The sequence below is a fragment of the Somniosus microcephalus genome, chromosome 3 (assembly GCF_052327205.1).
Source record: "Somniosus microcephalus isolate GS21.2 chromosome 3, FLI_Smic_1.0, whole genome shotgun sequence".
Lineage (NCBI taxonomy): Eukaryota > Metazoa > Chordata > Chondrichthyes > Squaliformes > Somniosidae > Somniosus > Somniosus microcephalus.
This window is the reverse complement of record NC_140989.1, coordinates 266,709,567-266,725,849: the sequence shown is the minus strand read 5'-3', so window position 1 is coordinate 266,725,849 and position 16,283 is coordinate 266,709,567. Positions and strand designations below refer to the sequence as shown.

Here is a 16,283-nt window from a genome sequence, read left to right as displayed (position 1 = left end):
TTTACCCAGCAATGCTACCCCACCTCCTTTTCCTTTTTGCCTGTCTTTCCTGAATATTGAATACCCCTGGATGTTGAGTTCCCAGCCCTGGTCACCCTGGAGCCATGTTTCCGTAATCCCAATCATATCATATCCATTTACATCTATTTGCGCTGCTAATTCATCCACCTTATTACGAATGCTCCTCGCATTAAGACACAAAGCTTTCAGGCTTGTTTTTTTAACACTCTTAGACCTTTTAGAATTGTTATTTACTGTGGCCATGTTAGATTTAAACCCTTGATTACTCTGACTGCCCTTTTGCTTTTCTTCTTCCTGTCTTTTGCTTCTATCCTTGTTTCCCTTTCCTCTGTCTCCCTGCACAGGTTCCCAACCCCCTGCCATTTTAGTTTAAACCCTCCCCAACAGCACTAGCAAACACTCCCCCTAGGACATCGGTCCCAGTCCTGCCCCGGTGCAAACTGTCCATTTTGTACTGGTCCCACCTCCCCCAGAACCGGTTCCAATGTCCCAGGAATTTGATTCCCTCTCCCTTGCACCATTCCTCTAGCCACGTATTCATCTGAAATATCCTTCTATTTCTACTCTGACTACCACGCGGCACTGGTAGCAATCCTGAGATTACTACCTTTGAGGTCCTATTTTTTAATTTACCTCCTAACTCGCTATATTTAGCTTTTAGGACCTCATCCCGGTTTTTACCTATATCGTTGCTACCTATGAGCACCACGACAACTGTTTGTTCACCCTCCCCTTCCAAAATGCTCTGTAGCCGCTCCGAGGCATCCTTGACCCTTGCACCAGGGAGGCAACATACCATCCTGGAGTCTCGTTTGTGGCTGCAGAAACGCCTATCTCTTCCCCTTTCAGTAGAATCCCCTATTACTGTAGCTCTCCCACTCTTTTTCCTTTTTCCTTTGACCTCATAGGACAACCCTCAGATCACAGGGATCAGTCTAGTGAATCTTTGTTGCACTGCCTCTAAGGCGTCCTTCCGCAGATAAGGACACCAAAACTGTGCTTAGTACTCCAGGTTTGGTCTCACCAAAGCCCTGTAGCAAGACTTCCTTACCCTTGTACTCCAACCCCCTTGCAATAAAGGCGAACATGCCATTTAGCTTTCTAATTGCTTGCTGTACCTGCATGCTAATTTTCTGTATTTCCTGTACGAGGACTCCTACATCTCTCTGAATACCAACATTTAATAGTTTCTCACAATTTAAAAAATATTCTGTTTTTCTATTCTTCCTACCAAAGTGAATAACCTCACATTTAGCCACCTTATTGCCCACTCACGTTAATTAACCTGTCTATATCCCTTTGCAGGCTCTTGTCCTTCTCACATCTTACTTTCCCACCTAGCTTTGTATCGTCAGCAAACTTAGATACATTGCACTCGGTCCCTTCATCTAAGTCATTAATATAGATTGTAAATAGCTGAGGCCCAAGCACTGATCCTTGCGGCACCCCACTAGTTATAGCATGACCCGTTTATCCCAACTCCCTGTTTTCTGTCCGTTAACCAATCCTCTATCCATCCTAAAATATTACCCCCAACCCCATGAGCCCTTAGCTTGTGTAGCAACCTTTTATGTGGCACCTTATCAAATGCCTTTTGGAAATCCAAATATACTACATCTGCTGGTTCCTCTTTATCTACTAGTTATATCCTCAAAAAACTCTGATGAATTTGTTAAACACAATTTCCCTTTCATAAAACCATGTTGACTCTGCCTAATCATATTATGATTTTATAAGTGCCCTGTTACCACTTCCTTAATAATGGATTCCAGCATTTCCCCGACGACTGATACCAAGTTAACTGGCCTGTAGTTCCCTGTTTTCTCTTTCCCTCCTTTCTTGAATAGCAGGGTTACATTTGCTTCCAATCTGCTGGGACCGTTCTAGAATCTAGGAAGGGGTTTGTTGGTGATATTAAAATATCTTCTCAAGGTTTTTGATAGTGAGGTAGCATACTCCCACATTTCTGAAATAACTTCTAAATTGATTTCTTTATCCAAATCCGAGCTGAGCACTCATCCTTAGAATGAATCTTCAGTTGCAATTGTTCCACTGCTCATTATAGTGCAGCATTTTCTGAAATACAAACTTCAGTATTGCATAGTAAAACAATTATAGACAAACCTGATATTATTTTACAGATAATGATGATGGATGAATTATTAAGAAAATGCAGTTGTTCTTCGATTCTGAGTTTAAAGTTGCCCATGTTCACTCCAAATCCACTCAGCAGTTCATAGTCTATAGAATTTACAAATTTACCACTTGATGCCCAATTTGTGCTGAGTCAATGCAAGCTCAGGTAGGATGACATTTGGGATGCTACATACCCCTGGGCTGGTGATAGAAGGATCAACCAAGATTTGTGCTTCTAATTACTAACCACTGGTGGAAAGTGAGCATGTGTGAACATAAGAGTGAAGATAAGATAGAAATTGGGTCTGATGCCTCCCATATTTGAATAGACACTGTTTAGGATCACCCATGATGACTGGTTGTTAAGAGGAGGTACCAGCAGCTGACAGCCATCCCATCATGAACCCACACTTTTAAAAGGCAGAAAATTTCAAAATTAATTTTAAAAAATGCACCCCTCACTCTGAATTAGTTCATGTACAATGTAAACACAGCACATCCTGAGGTAATGGGCATCATAGCCCCGTTGAAGAAGTCAATCCAGAGTGGACTGCTTAATTTGTGAACTATTTCATCTCTCATTCAAAATGTTGGCCTTAATTGTATCTGGTAGAGTAACACTTAGAGTGAAGGTAGGATAGAACTTGGCTGTGGTGCCTCCCATATTTGAATAGACTCATTGGCCACGAATTTATTGATCGATGCGGCTTGGGAGCAGGTCAGCTGGTTTCCAGGTTCCAGTCCCGCCCCCAACTTCATCCGGCCCACGGATGTGATTTTACATCAATTGGCCTTGTTAAGCCCACCCTGTGGGCTTGCCGGCCAATTAAGAAGAAGCTGGTCAGATGACGTCATTTGATGATGCGTCATCTGCTGGTTTTCTTAAAGGGACCACGCACATTTTTTCTTTGACAGCTCATTTCTCAGTGTTTGACAGCATTGAAGTGCTGCAAACACTGACAATGACTGTTCACTGGTGAGTTCTTGCACCCAGGCTCTCCAGTGACTCCTTCCTTAGGCTAGAACAGATGGTAGCTGCAGGTGAGATTACAGAAGTGATCTGTCACTGGTGAGAGAGGTTCTCCCAATGAGGTGGGACTAGACAGCCAATTCAAAACTAGTTACCTACAGAAAAGTCTAAATGCATTAAAAATGAATTTCCCAACATTTTCTTACCTCTGAGACTCACCAGTGCACCATTGGATCCTTCACACCACTTCTGCAGCGGTCATCAATGCAGAAACATTACAGCTGATTCACAACATGCCACATTTACCTGGCGTGGTGTCCGGATGTCGGGAAGCCCGAAGTAGAAGTGTCAAAATTGCAAAAGAGCCTATTAATTGCCTGTTAACAACCTTTAAGCTCCCTGAGTGCTGGCAAAATTCCGGCCACTGTCTCGGCTTACCTATGATGAACGGTTGTTAAGGGGAGGTACCAGAAGGTGATTGACGTCCTTGGAACTGAACATCAGCATATGAACCCATGCTTTCAAATCACCTTTAACAAATAGTGTGACTAACAGTTTGCTGCCGTCCTGGACTGTTAAGTAAAATTGCAGCAACCTTTCCCTCTGGCTAATTTTTCTTCTTCTTCTTCTTCAGGACAGCTGTCAACCCCCAGCCTGCCACGAGGACCCGACGAGGAGTTGTCGTGCTGTTCTCAGAGCCCAGTGACCTCCACTAAGGTACAGTCAGAGCACTTAACTCACTGAGCAGGCTACACTTCCTTTCACTTATTAAGCTTGTAAAATCACAGCCTTGTTTTATATTAGTAGCTAAGTTCATTCTGTGATTATCTATATTAGATAAACATGTCGAGAATAAGGGCTTAATTTTTGTTGAACATTTTTTTCCCCCTTATACTACATCTACAGTATGTGTACATAGCACAAATGAGTCCATAAATATATATCCACACACACACACACACACACACACACACACACACACACACACACACACACACACACACACACACACATATATATACACACACACAAATGCACTTACACACACACATGTGTATATATACACACACACACACATATATATATAGACACATATATATAATATGTGCACACACGCATACTGGGGCTGAACAACCACATAAGTGCCAGATGTGCCTGCCCGTGACCTCCAGCGCTGCCCCCGTTGACCTTGGGTTGCAGGAGCCCGCACCACTACAAGCGCTAGAAGAGCTGTGGATTAAACAAATGATAAGCAGCTACTGATAAAATGCCACTCTATTGTCTACTTGCGTTGGCTTTTCAAACTGGAAATGATATAAGAGTTAATAGAAGAAATAATTAGATGTGGCAGCACCCAGTCAGCGGTGGTTGGAGGTATTTTATCAGGAAGGAAATAATGTAGGCTGGAATTTTGCCGACGTTCAGCGGACGGGATGGGTGGCGGGTCAGCTGTTAAATTTTAAATGATTGACAGCAGGTCGGGAACCCGCCGTCAAAATACGCACACTGGACTTTCCCGGTGTCGGGTCTGCCAGCGCTGAACAGACCCGACAGGCAGCAGCGGGGGAGGCAATTAAAATCATTAGTGGCTTGTTTACAGCCACCTATCAATGGCTTTCCCCCAGCTTTTTGGATTTAACAGGTCGCCCACCAGTTTCCCGCTTTGCCTTGACCTCGTCGGTGAAAGTAGGAGGTTGGTGGCCATTGACTCAGCTGATGAGCTGAAAGCTTCAAATGTCAAGTCAAAGCTCCCAGCTGATTGAAACATGTTCCTATAACCACTAGCTTCTCTAAAATGCATTTCCACTACAGATTCAGGATGCTGCAAGTCTTTACACAAGTTTCCACCCAGACTGACTTCATTAGCTCTTCCACCATTAACAGGTCGCTTCTGTCATCTCTACTTCACCTGCCATCTATTCCATCAGCATGGGTGCCCTTGAAACTCTCTCACTTTGGTCCTCAGAATTCCACCATGATCAGCACCAGGCACACCAGCAGCACCAACAACAACACCAACCTTCTCCGCCATCACTTGATGCTGCACAGGACAAAGGGCATCAGCACCTGACCACATTGCTGCCCAGGAGGCCAAGGATGGCGTCACCATGGCCAGATTTGCTTCACTTGACGCTGTACACCCTGGCTGCCACATGATGCGCCAGGTTGGCACCACCCCACACTAGCACCATAAAGCAATGACCTAGCCATTCCTTTCACACTCATCACCATTGTGGGGCGGGGGAGGGGTACCGTTATGCTTCACCATTCACTGCAACTCACTAAGCCACTTCCAAAGGTGCACACAAATCTGTCCAAGAGCACACAGTGTTGAAAATAAAAATTTCAATGTTTGACAGCGCATTAACAGAAACTTTACATGAACATTGGCTAAAACACCCAAGTGCCTACCCTTGTGTGTTGTTAGTTGGTATGATTGGACTAGGATAAGGGTGAGTGTGAGGGGTGGCTAGTGAGATGGGGAAGTGATAATGTAGATAGAGAGAGATGAGTGGAGGTGCAAGGTAAGTTGGTGTGAGTAAGGTTGTGCAGGAATAGGGTAGGGAAGGCAGAGTGATGGGGATGTGATGAGTGGCACAGCAGGATGAGGTTGAGTGTGGCTTTGCAGTAACGTTTCGTGATCTACTGAGATCATTGAAAGGTTTGTGCCACTGCAGCCTGGTCCTCCTGACAACATCCCTGCTTGTGTCCTCCTGTGCAATGTGCAACCAGGCTGTGTTGGTATCCTGGAGAGGTCTCTTCCACCATGGGAAAGGAAGAGAACCTCCCTGCATGCTGTAACTCCCTCCATAAGCATATGGAGGGAGTCATGGGAGAGCCTGGGTGCAGCCCTGCACCTCTGTGCAGTGCTTGTCAGTGTTTGCAGCACCTCAATGCTGTAGAACATTGACAGCACAAATGTCAAACTAAAGTTGGCCATGGTCTCTTTAAGGAAACTGGCTGATGACGGATCATAAATGACATCATCAGACCCACTTCCTTCAATTGGCCAGCAAACACGCTGGGTGGGCTTAACAAGCCCAATCATCGGAAAGTCATTTCGGAGGCCGGGATGGAGCGAGCAAGGAGGTCGAGACCCGCCACCGACATCGCCTGCCGAGGTAGGCTAAATCGCAGCCGTAGTGACCATAGAAGCCTCTATAGGCTCTTGGTATATCAGCAGACACAGAATACATATCTGCAGACACAACATACCCATGAACACGTGTCTTTCTGATTTAAAAAAATCTGGTAATGTGCCAATAAATCCTCTGATTGACTATATTGGCCCAGAATTTGCTGGTGTGGGCCAAATCACAGCATTTCCTGTTAGTTAGACTTGTTCCAGCATCCTTCAGTTCAAAAAATGTTTGCCCACAAAGCTGCTGGAAGTACAAGCTGATGACAGCACGATGAGGGCAACAGGGTATCTGGGACCTTGGTGAACAGTGGGACAAACAGTGTATCTCCTTAACCAATGAGATTAAAGGATTGAGAAATAAACAGAGGAAAGACACAGGTGGAGGGTGAATTAAAGGGGGGTGAATTCGATGTCAAATCAGATGCAGAAAGGGAAATAAAGAGGGAAAGAAAAATTAGATTGAGAGAGAGGGAAAAGCGAGACAGAAAGGAAAAGTAAGAAAAAAAATTAAATTTGACATTTTTAACATCTCAACAACAATTCACAACCTAGACTTAACTTTCTGTGGCGAGTTTAATGGGCAATTAATGTGCAAAAGCAGCAACTTCAAAAAATCACGGGGAGGTTAAAGGGCAAGATGTCATTTTCGTGAAGCGGTGCAAATCGGCCAGAAACTTGTGATGATTCACAATTCACGGGGTATCTCTTCCTTGCCACAAGCTGCTGACCAATTTGTGCATTAATAATGGTGTGCGTCATTCACACACTTACTTTTTCATCAATACTTTTTTTCCTGGGCCAATGTTTACAGGCCACTGCCAGTGCAGCTCCTTGTTCAACTATCTATAGGCTGACTTGTCACAGAATAAGATAGACAATACCTGTTCAGACCCCCTTCATCCACCCTTGTGTCCACATAAAAGTGGAACACTCACACTCACACTCACTCTCACTCACTTTCTGGATGCCAACGGTTCATGAATCATCGCATCAGACCGCTATGATGGATCACCACAGGAAACTGATGCAAGAACCTTAACCCCACTATGCTATCAAGTCCTTCAAGATTCCATTATCACAATATCAAACAATGGTGAATTTATTAACAGCCTTTTCATGCTTTATGTACTGTGTTTTTTCCTTAAATAATATTCAATGAGAAAACTTGACTGCTGAGCAATTAATTGTTTTTACATATTCTTTTTATTGAACTGACCCTTTTATGATTTCAGCCTTTTAGAAATAATTGCTGTAGGAATCAGTGCTGCAGTTACAAGTGTTGTAAGCTCCATGTATTGGCTTATTGAACCTGGATATCCCGCACAATTTGCATTGTACAAATTAACAGTACTAACAAGATTATAGGTTCCCTGGGAAAAAGTGATTTCAGTTCTGTTAAATTTTGACGTTGTAATAAATGAAGGTTTCAATGAGGATGCTCACTATCAGGTCTGTAAAATTGCCTTTTGGCAATAGGTGACAACTGATTGGATGTTAGTGACTTATGAGTGGAGGCAGTGATTACATCATTGCAGTGCACTCCGATTTATGACTGACAGCCAGTATTATAGACCCAGTGCAAGCAGAGCGGATAGTCACAAATATTAAAGCATGAACCCATTTTTAAATTCAAAACAGATGGGATTGAAATCTATTCCATAATTCTATCATTATGTGTGTGTTCCCAAGGAAAGGGAATTTGAAACTCTGTGTAGGACTTTCTGGAAGTTGGAAATATTTCTTTAATCACTAGTAGATGTCCCATGGTGTTGCTCATGGGTAGACCAGGACCTTGGGTAAGGCTTTAAATGTTTACTGGGACGCTGCTGCAGCCTTAATGTGACCCCAGTTCACGCATCACTGAATTTACTGAAGCAAAATATTACATCACTGATCTGAGGTAAAAATATTGTATGATGTACTTGACGTAATAAAACTCACTACACACTTGGTTTGAGTACAAAGCAAGGCTTTAATCAACTTGTTTCAGAACATGGAGGTCTAGTTGTACTTCACTAGTTCCTGTCTTACAAAATGTCCCTGGGCAAGCTGGGCCCACGCCCGAGTATTTATACTCCTTGGACGGCTCCACCAGCTGGCCGTCCAGTGTTATTTCATGAGTAGTTTCTTTATGATGATGAGATTTATAACATTCTTCCTGCCTAAAAGATTTGGAAGTCCGATGACTTCCTCTTAACGGATTAGGCGGACCATGAATAGCCACAGTCTTTTAGATCTTTGTTTATGGCTAGAAGGCACATCTCCCCGGACTGTGTCTTGGTCCCTGGGCCGCTTGATCCGTACCGGTGGATCGACAGGGCCCGTGTTGCCCTGATCGACCCGAGGGAGGCTGGGGAGATTGTGACTCCGGGTGCGGGTTCCCACAGGCACAGAGCTGGCTTCATCCTGTTTGATAGCCGGGGATTGACCGGCATCCTGGCCTCAGGTGGCCATCCCACGGGGAGTGCTCGGCTCCCCGAGTAGATCCGGTGAGGCAGCTGGCAGATCTCTCGATGTCCCAGGTAGGGCGTCATCTTCGAGGGAGCGCAGAGTGTCAGCATCTTCACCGTGGGTCCCTCTATCAGTTGGGTCTGTGAGACCGGCTGGACAGGGAGCCAGGTCCCGGAGCGAAACGGTGGACTCCCGGCCATCAGGGTACCGCACATGCGCATACGTGGGATTAACGTCCGTGAGTTCTACCTCATTGACGAGGGGATCTTTTTTAGAAGATCGGATGAATCTTCGGAGCAGCATGGGGCCGGGAGCTGCCAACCATGATGGTAGGGACTTCCCATGAGTGGAGCGACACTGGAACCTGAAGAATCGCTCGTGAGGCATGACATTGGTGGACATAGAAAGAAGAGACCTGATGGAATGCAACACATCAGGGAGCACAGTTTCCCACTGCTGGCCTGGTAGGTTGTGTGACCTTAGTGCAAGACGAACAGCGTTCCAAATGATAGCATTGTATCTCTCAACCTGTCCGTTACCGATGGGATGGGACGGTGTCGTTTTACTTGTGGCGATTCCCCGTTGGGAAAGATAACTTTTGAGTGCACTTGACATGAAGGAAGGACCCTGATCAGAGTGGATGAAATTGGCCGTACTGCAAAGGGAAAAGACTTGATCAAGGCATTTGATCACTGGGGAAGGAAGCATATTGGGACAGGGGAAAGCAAAGGGAAAGTGTGAATATTCGTCCACCATAGTAAGTAAGTAGGTGTTTTGCGCTGAGGAAGGCAATGGCCCTTTAAAGTCAATGCTGAGTCGCTGCATAGCGTGTATGAGCGAGCCATCCGATGGACGGAAGAATTGCGGTTTTAATTCCGCACAGATTCTACAGGAGGAGCATGTTCTTTTCACATCTTCTGTAGAAAATGGGAGATTTTTAGATCGCACAAAGTGCAACATATGGGTAACGCCAGGATGGCATAAGTCAGTATGAAGATCTGCAAGAGTCGAAGTTGACATAGAAGAGCAGAATGCCCGCGTGAAGGTATCCGGGGCCACATTCTCTTTGCCGGGTCGATAATTTATGGTGTATCCAAAGGCGGCCAATTGCATCCTCCAGAGTTGTATTTTGTTATTCTTGATCTTAGTGCGTTTCCGGTTATCCAGCATAAAGGCCACGGAGCGCTGATCAGTTATAAGTGTGAAATGGCGATGAGCGAGAAAATGACTCCATTTACGTAGCGCTTCGATGATGGCCGTAGCCTCCTTCTCGACAGGAGGATAATGGAGCTCGCTACCCTGCAAAGTTCTGGACAGAAATGCAACGGGTCGACCACCTTGATTCAAGGTAGCCGAGATCGCCACATCCGATGCATCACACTCAACCACGAAAGGAAGATTTTCATCAATGGAACGAAGCGTGGCTTTTTCCAGTTGTTGCTGGAGGAGGTTGAAAGCTGAAATAGCCGTTGCCTCCAACGGAAATGACTTTGCGTGAAGCAGGGGCTGGATCTTGTCGGAGAAGTGAGGTATCCATTTCGCATAATAGGCGAAAATGCCGAGTGCCTGACGAAGAGAGCCGAGATTCGTAAGGGGAGGGAGCTCCTGAAGCAGGCGATGTCGCTCCGGATCCAGTTTGATGACACCGTTGCCCACCCAGTAGCCAAGGATGTTGACTGATGGTACTGATTTCACAGATTTGGACTCATTTAAGGTTAAATTGCAACGATGGAGAACGTCAAAAAATTTCTGGAGATTGGCATCATGCTCCTTCTGGTCATGACCAGCAATGGTGGTGATATCCAGATATGGAAAAGTGTCCATTAAGTTCTCCTGTTTGACTAGGCTATCCATTGCCCTTTGAAAGATGGCCACCCCATTGGTGACCCCAAATGGAAGGCGACAAAACTGGTAAAACTGACCATTGGCCTCAAAGGCCGTATACTTTTTGTCAGAGTCCTTTAACAGTACTTGATGATATGTGCTCTTTAAATCAAAAGTTGAAAATACCTTGTAGTTGGCAAAGTTATTGACCATGTCATCGATACGTGGTAGTGGGTAGGCATCCAGGTCGGTATACTGGTTAATAGTTTGCGAGTAATCGATGCAAAGACGTTTCTTGTGTTGCTTCAGAGGATTTTTAACAACGACGACTTGAGCCCGCCAGGAAGATGAACATGGCTCAACGATACCGTCAGCTAGAAGGCGAGAGATTTCTGCCTCGATAAAGGATCGATCATCTTGGCTGAAACGTCGTGATTTAGTGATTATGGGCTTACATCGGGGGGGAAAGATTGGCAAACAAGGAGGGCTCATCGAGCGAAACCGTCGAAAGCGCACAAAACGGTACTTTGGAAATAGTAAGCTCCGGCTTTGACCCTCCAAACTCGAAAGTGAGTCTTTTGTGTTGTTTCTGAAAATCCTGTCCCAGGAGCACATCACTGCATAGGTTTTTGAGCACCCCGAGCCGGGTGGAGAAATAAGTGTGGTCATTGAGAATAAGGTCAACAAGACAAAAGCCGGAAGAGTTGCTGGTCAGTGTCATCAGAGCATTGCAATTTCCCTGTCCGAGGGGTAAATACGCAGTTTTAAATTACTGACAGCCCGCTCACTAATGAAGCTGTCAGAGCTGCATGAGTCGATTAGTGCACTCAAAATGTGTCCATTTACCGAAACCTTCATGGCTGCATGGGACAGACTTTGGGTAAAAACAGCTGTGATGGGAGGTGGGGCAGTGTTACCCTTGACAGCTGTAATCTTAGTAGTGGCTCTTGGGGGAGGAGCAGTTTTATAGATAGTAGCTGCAAAACTAACAGGGGCGCTCGACCGGTATACCTTAGAAAAGTGGCCTTTCTTACTAACAGAGGCTCTTGACTGGCATACCTTAGAAAAGTGACCTTTCTTACTGCAATGATTGCAGACTGCGTTAAGAGCAGGACAAAATTTCATATAGTGGAATGCACCTCCACAGAAGAAACACTTCCTTCCAGATTGCCAAGATGCCGCTAGGGCAGGGTTGTCATCAGTGAAGGCTTCTAGGGTAGGGTTGTCACAACCAGGTTGGAGTCATCATCAGTGAGGGCTTCCACCCGAGGCCTATCGAAGGAGTCACTAAAAGTGATAGCAGCAGCCCGTGCACGTGGTGAAAGATAGGTATCTGCATTCCTGTTTGTTAAGTCCAGAGAACATGCCTGGTCATAGGTAGCCTGTAACTTGAGGGTTTTATTCTCCAACAGACGCTGACATATGAAGGGAGATGCAATTCCATTAATAAAGGAATCACGAATTAACTCCTCCTGGTACTTTAAGATTACAATCCTTGCTGAGCCTGCAAAGTTTCTGAAGAAATTCATCAAGTGATTCCCTGGGTTGTTGTCGAGTTGTGGCCAGTAGATGCCGAGCAAAAATATTGTTTGGGGCCTTAACATATAGTTGCTGTAGTATTTGGATAGCGGCATCATAGTCTACACAGTCTTCGATATAGTCAAACACATGAGGGGATACAAGCATTTGTAACTTATTAGGAACATTCTCACCACACTCCTCAAGGAAGTTGCTGAAGGTACGATACCAGTGTTTCCATACCTTAGCAGCTGTAAGTGAATTCGGGTCCAGGCCGAGATGGGCGGATCTGAGTAGTTTCTCCATGATGGATCGATTACTTCGTCTGAGTTCCCTTCTACAATTTGAGTCGTAGCCGTCTGTTCCCAAAACCACTCAGAGCGTGGAGCAGGTCCAGTTGATTAAATTTATGTAAAAAGACTACTGAGCACTTGGTTTGAGTATAAAACAAGGCTTTAATCAACTGTTTCACAACCATGAGATACTAATTACATCACTAGTTCCTGGTTACAAAAACGTCCTGAACAAGCTGGGCCCACGACCGAGTATTTATACTCCTTGGACAGCGCCACCAGCTGGCCGCACAGTGTTATTTCATGAGTCATTTCTCCATGAATGATAAGATTCATAACAGTTACCGCCCCTCACAAAAAAGGCTACTTGGTGCAGCTAGCTGTTCCTTCAGGGAGGGGGAGGGGGCAATGCCTGGCACACTTTGGCCACAATTTTTGGCCTCTTTGGTGGGCAGGCATACTAGATGCGCCCCTAGTGGCAAATGAATCAGGGTACTTCCCCTGTCTCTGCGAACTTATACCAGGGTGTGCCCCGCCTCCCGGATTTTCACCCCCATTGCTTCAAACAGTCGTTCATCTGATTAAAGAAGGAAAATGAAAAAACAATTTGATTGGCAACTTACTAGAAAAGTGGTTATTTAAGTCAATCCTATTTTTGACCTTTGAAGGTGTGGTGCCTGAAGCCACACTTTGAGGAGCAATGCATCTGAAAACACACTTCCAGATGTGATGCCTTTTGAATTGAGCAACGCAATGAACATGTGTAAGATTTTTAATCAGTTTTAATAGTTGAAAATTGCAGTTTGTGTTTCAGAATTGAGATAAAGAAGATATAAATGGACATAGTTCTGGTGCAGGTTTCAGTAAGCGTGTGGGTTATTATCTATCGAAAGTTGACAGCAATGTCAATAAGTCTTTTGTTTATGAATACACGGCTGCTGAGTCAGCTCAGCATATTTCTGTAAGGATTTCAATCGAGCAAACATCCAGTACCAGGCTAAATGCATAGCTATACACATTAACAATGCAATATTTATAATGCCCAGCTCAAACAGCAGGGGCCCAATGTTCTCCTTTTATGTTGGGAATAAACACTATTTACATACACGCCTGTCTGCAAAACTAGCAAAGGCTGATCAACAGCTTCAAAAACTGCTGACACAAGTTCAAAAGAGCTTTGATTTGCAGTTACTCTGTGAGGCACTGAATTGTCATACCCTAGGTTGCAGGTATAGCTAATATTCTGTCACTTATATAGCTGTTAATTCTGTAAAGAATTGGAAGGATTTGCCCCCAATTCTTGCAGAGAAATTGTGGGGCATTGTGGATAAGTACTGGTACTCTCTGATGCTCCATCTGACTGTTAAATGGGTTTCCAAATTGGTTATGTGTTTGTCACAGTGAATGTGAAAGCATTCTTCCACCCTCTCCTCCCAGTTCACAGAGGCACTCCTTTTCTCCCCACCCCCCCACACCCAACACCCAGTTGTTGTTTATCTCCACTTTCGAGTTCATGCTGGCACTCTTCTCCTCCCTTCTAATACATGCTGATGCTGAAATTCACTCCCCTCTCAGTTCACAGCAGTACATATCTGTTCCCTCTCAGTAAACACTCTCACTCTTCTCTCCTCACTCCCAGTGCACACAATTCACAATTCACAATTCAAATCGCTTTATTGGCATGATAAGTTACATCTTATGTTGCCAAAGCATCAAAATACATTTATGGTTTAGCACATAAACGCAGTTCTATTCATACAGTGTATAAACAGGTATATCCCTGAGTGTATAAATATACATTCGCATTGTTTATATATATTCTTTTCTTAGTTTACTGGTTGTCCCTCTGTTCATGGCAAGCTGTAACATAGTGTGCCGCCAGTGTTATACAGCTTCTCTCCTCTCCCAGTAGGAATGGGAGTTTTTGGTTGTCATTCAGATTTCTGAAATCAGGGCATATTTGTGAGAATTTTTGGTAGAAATTCTCCCTGATGCCCTGATATTTTCCACAAGCTGTGAGGAAGTGCATCTCTGTCTCCACCACTCCCTGACTGCAGTGAGAGCATATCCTGTCCTCTCTTGGCAGCCTGGTCTGCCTGTGTCTGCCTTTTTCGATTGCTAGGCTATGTTCGCTAAGTCTGTACCTTGTCAAGGTTCTTCTCAGTTTGTTATCCTTTACCATGGTCAGGTAATCAGCTATGTTGTATTGTCTGTTTAGGGCCAAGTAGCAATTGAGTTTGCTTTGGGTTTTTGTTGTTTCTGCCCAATATGTCAGATATTTTTCCTTTTGCTTAGCGACGATTGTGTTGGGTCGAATTCTTTGTGTTATCCTGTCACTGTCCTGGGGCTGGTTATTGTTAGTATTGTTAGTAGTTACTTCACTGAGTCCCAGGACTAGTTGACTGAGGGTATTCTTCTTTATGGTCAGCTCTTGGCATTTCAGGGCGTCGTAGTGATAGCATTGGGGATTGCTCATTTGTAGGTGATTCCAAAATTTGGTGGCTCTTTTTTGGATAGTGATTATTAATGGATATTGGCCTAGTTCCGCCCTGCATGCATTGTTTACTGTTTTCCTTTGAGTCCGGAGGATACTTTTACAGAATTCTGCATGTAGGATCTCAATTGGGTGTTTGTCCCATTTTGCAAATTCTTGTTGAGTTAGCGGTCCCCATACCTCACTGCCGCACTCTCACTCTTCTCTCCTCACTCCCAGTCCACACTGCCACTCTTCTCTCCTCACTCCCAGTGCGCACTGCCACTCTTCTCTCCCCACTCCCAGTGCACACTCTCACTCTTCTCTCCCCACTCCCAGTGCACACTCTCACTCTTCTCTCCTCACTCCAAGTCCACACTGCCACTCTTCTCTCCTCACTCCCAGTGCGCACTGCCACTCTTCTCTCCTCACTCCCAGTGCACACTGTCACTCTTCTCTCCTTACTCCCAGTGCACACTGTCACTCTTCTCTCCCCACTCCCAGTGCACACTCTCACTCTTCTCTCCCCACTCCCAGTGTACACTGTCACTCTTCTCTCCCCACTCCCAGTGTACACTCTCACCCTTCTCTCCTCACTCCCAGTGCACACTGCCACTCTTCTCTCCTCACTCCCAGTGCGCACTGCCACTCTTCTCTCCTTACTCCCAGTGCACACTGTCACTCTTCTCTCCCCACTCCCAGTGCACACTCTCACTCTTCTCTCCCCACTCCCAGTGTACACTGTCACTCTTCTCTCCCCACTCCCAGTGTACACTCTCACCCTTCTCTCCTCACTCCCAGTGCACACTGCCACTCTTCTCTCCTCACTCCCAGTGCGCACTGCCACTCTTCTCTCCTTACTCCCAGTGTACACTGTCACTCTTCTCTCCTCACTCCCAGTGCACACTGCCACTCTTCTCTCCTCACTCCCAGTGCGCACTGCCACTCTTCTCTCCTCACTCCCAGTGCGCACTGCCACTCTTCTCTCCTTACTCCCAGTGCACACTGTCACTCTTCTCTCCCCACTCCCAGTGCACACTCTCACTCTTCTCTCCCCACTCCCAGTGTACACTCTCACTCTTCTCTCCCCACTCCCAGTGTACACTCTCACTCTTCTCTCCTCACTCCCAGTGCACAATGCCACTCTTCTCTCCTCACTCCCAGTGCGCACTGCCACTCTTCTCTCCTTACTCCCAGTGCACACTCTCACTCTTCTCTCCCCACTCCCAGTGTACACTCTCACTCTTCTCTCCCCACTCCCAGTGTACACTCTCACTCTTCTCTCCTCACTCCCAGTGCACACTGCCACTCTTCTCTCCTCACTCCCAGTGCGCACTGCCACTCTTCTCTCCTTACTCCCAGTGCACACTCTCACTCTTCTCTCCCCACTCCCAGTGCACACTCTCACTCTTCTCTCCTCACTCCCAGTGCACACTGTCACTCTTCTCTCCCCAC

The 16,283-nt window shown here is 45.5% G+C and overlaps 1 protein-coding gene across 1 annotated transcript in view; it reads left to right on the top strand.

The window, feature by feature from the left end:
* The window catches only part of LOC147121890 (adhesion G protein-coupled receptor D2), a 422,076-nt gene that overhangs the window by 269,060 nt on the left and 136,733 nt on the right, over positions 1-16,283 (top strand). Inside the window, exon 19 of the mRNA XM_085978030.1 lies at positions 3,762-3,844. Coding sequence (XP_085834156.1) covers positions 3,762-3,844 — 83 coding nt within the window. The remainder of the gene's footprint in view (positions 1-3,761; positions 3,845-16,283) is intronic.